The following is a 2492-nucleotide window of genomic DNA, read 5'->3' as shown; positions in this document are numbered from 1 at the left end:
CTCCCCCCCCCCCCCCCCCCCCCCTCCACCCTCTCCCCCTCCCTCCCTCCCCCCTCCACCCTCTCCTTCCTCTCCCTCTCCCCCTCCACCCTCTCTCCCCTCCCTCTCCTTTCTCTCCCCTCCACCCTCTCCCTCCTCCCCCCCTCCACCCTCTCCTTCCTCTCTCCCCCTCCACCCTCTCCCTCCCTCCCCCCCTCCACCCTCTCCCTCCTCTCCCCCCTCCATCCTCTCCTTCCTCCCTCCTCTCCCTCCTCTCCCCCCTCCATCCTCTCCCTCCCCTCTCCCCCTCCATCCTCTCCCTCCCTCTCCCCCCTCCATCCCTCTCCCTCCTCTCTCCCCCTCCACCCTCTCCTTCCTCTCCTCCTCTCCTCCTCCACCCTCTCCATCCTCTCCCCCTCCACCCTCTCCACCCTCTCCCTCCTCTCCCCCCTCCATCCTCTCCTCTCTCTCCCTCCTTCCTCTCCCCCTCCACCCTCTCTCCCCCCTCCACCCTCTCCTTCCTCTCCCTCCTCCACCCTCTCCATCCTCTCCCCCTCCACCCTCTCCTTCCTCTCCCCCCTCCACCCTCTCCCTCCTCTCTCCCCCTCCACCCTCTCCCTCCTCTCTCCCCCCTCCACCCTCTCCCTCCTCTCCCTCCTATCTCCCCCTCCACACTCTCCTTCCTCTCCCCCTCCACAGTGTCTGAGAAAGTGGGGTTTCAGGCGTTGTGAGGACATCTGTTGGATCAAGACCAACAAGAACAACCCTGGAAAGACCAAAACCCTCGACCCTAAAGCTGTGTTTCAGAGGACCAAGGTAACACACACCATGACACACACACACCGTGACACACACACACACCGTGACACACACACACACCGTGACACACACACACACAGTGACACCACACACACACCGTGACACCACACACACACCGTGACACCACACACACACCGTGACACCATGACACACACACACACCGTGACACCACACACACACCGTGACACCACACCATGACACCACGCACACACACCGTGACACCACACACACACCGTGACACCACACACACACCGTGACACCACACACCCACACTGTGACACCACACACACACACACACCGTGACACACACACACACACCGTGACACCACACACACACACCGTGACACCACACACACACACACAAACACCGTGACACCACACACACACACACCGTGACACCACACACACACCCACCGTGACACCACACACACCCACCGTGACACCACACACACACACCGTGACACCACACACACACCGTGACACCACACACACACACACCGTGACACCACACACACACACACCGTGACACCACACACACACACACCGTGACACACACACACACACCGTGACACCACACACACACCCCGTGACACCACACCACACCATGACACCACACCGTGACACCACACACACACCGTGACACCACACACACACCGTGACACCACACCGTGACACCACACACACACCGTGACACCGCACACACACCGTGACACCGCACACACACCGTGACACCACACACACCGTGACACCACACACACACCGTGACACCACACCGTGACACCACACCGTGACACCACACCGTGACACCACACACACACCGTGACACCACACACACACCGTGACACCACACACACACCGTGACACCATGACACCACACACACACCGTGACACCACACCATGACACCACGCACACACACCGTGACACCACACACACACCGTGACACCACACACACACCGTGACACCACACACACACCGTGACACCACACACACACCGTGACACCACACACACACCGTGACACCACACCATGACACCACACACACACACGTGACACCACACAAACACTGTGACACCACACACACACCGTGACACCACACACACACCGTGACACCACACACACACCGTGACACCATGACACCACACCATGACACCACACCATGACACCACACCAATGTATTACCATTATTTCTCACCCTCTTGTTTCTACACCTCCTCTCTCCCCCCTCCTCTCTCCCCCCCCTCCTTCCCCCTCCCCTCCCCCCTCCTCTCCTCTCCTCCCCCCTCCCCTCCCTCCCCTCTCTAGGAACACTGCCTGATGGGTATTAAAGGGACAGTCAGGCGGTCTACAGATGGTGATTTCATCCATGCTAACGTGGACATAGACCTGATTATTACCGAGGAACCTGAGATCGGGAATGTGGAGAAGCCTGTGGAGATATTCCATATTATAGAACACTTCTGTCTGGGGAGGCGTCGACTCCACCTGTTTGGCCGAGACTCTACCATCAGACCAGGTGGGTCACACCAATGACTGTTTACATGAATGAACAAAGCCATTGATCACGTGACACCATTCATTCCTATGTGAAGACTCAATAGTGCATTGAAGCCAAGCGAAGTGGGTTAAAGATGGCGGCTCACGGAGACAGGACGTGAGCAGTTTTGAGCTTCTCCAAGAAGTGACGTTGCAGGCTA

General features: G+C 58.7%; 1 protein-coding gene across 1 annotated transcript in view; it reads left to right on the top strand.

Annotated features, from left to right (window-relative positions):
• Positions 1 to 678: 678 nt before the first annotated feature.
• LOC311123366 (N(6)-adenosine-methyltransferase non-catalytic subunit METTL14-like) overlaps positions 679 to 2492 on the top strand; it is a gene marked incomplete at its 5' end in the record, with an annotated part of 4863 nt that continues 3049 nt past the window's right edge. Inside the window, 2 exons of the mRNA XM_084197639.1 lie at positions 679 to 795; positions 2101 to 2311. Coding sequence (XP_084053765.1) covers positions 679 to 795; positions 2101 to 2311 — 328 coding nt within the window. The remainder of the gene's footprint in view (positions 796 to 2100; positions 2312 to 2492) is intronic.

The sequence above is a fragment of the Coregonus lavaretus genome (genome assembly GCF_964263955.1).
Source record: "Coregonus lavaretus genome assembly, contig: HAP1_SCAFFOLD_5458, whole genome shotgun sequence".
NCBI lineage: Eukaryota > Metazoa > Chordata > Actinopteri > Salmoniformes > Salmonidae > Coregonus > Coregonus lavaretus.
Note: the sequence above shows the minus strand (reverse complement) of the source record. Positions and strands in the feature narration are given on the sequence as shown.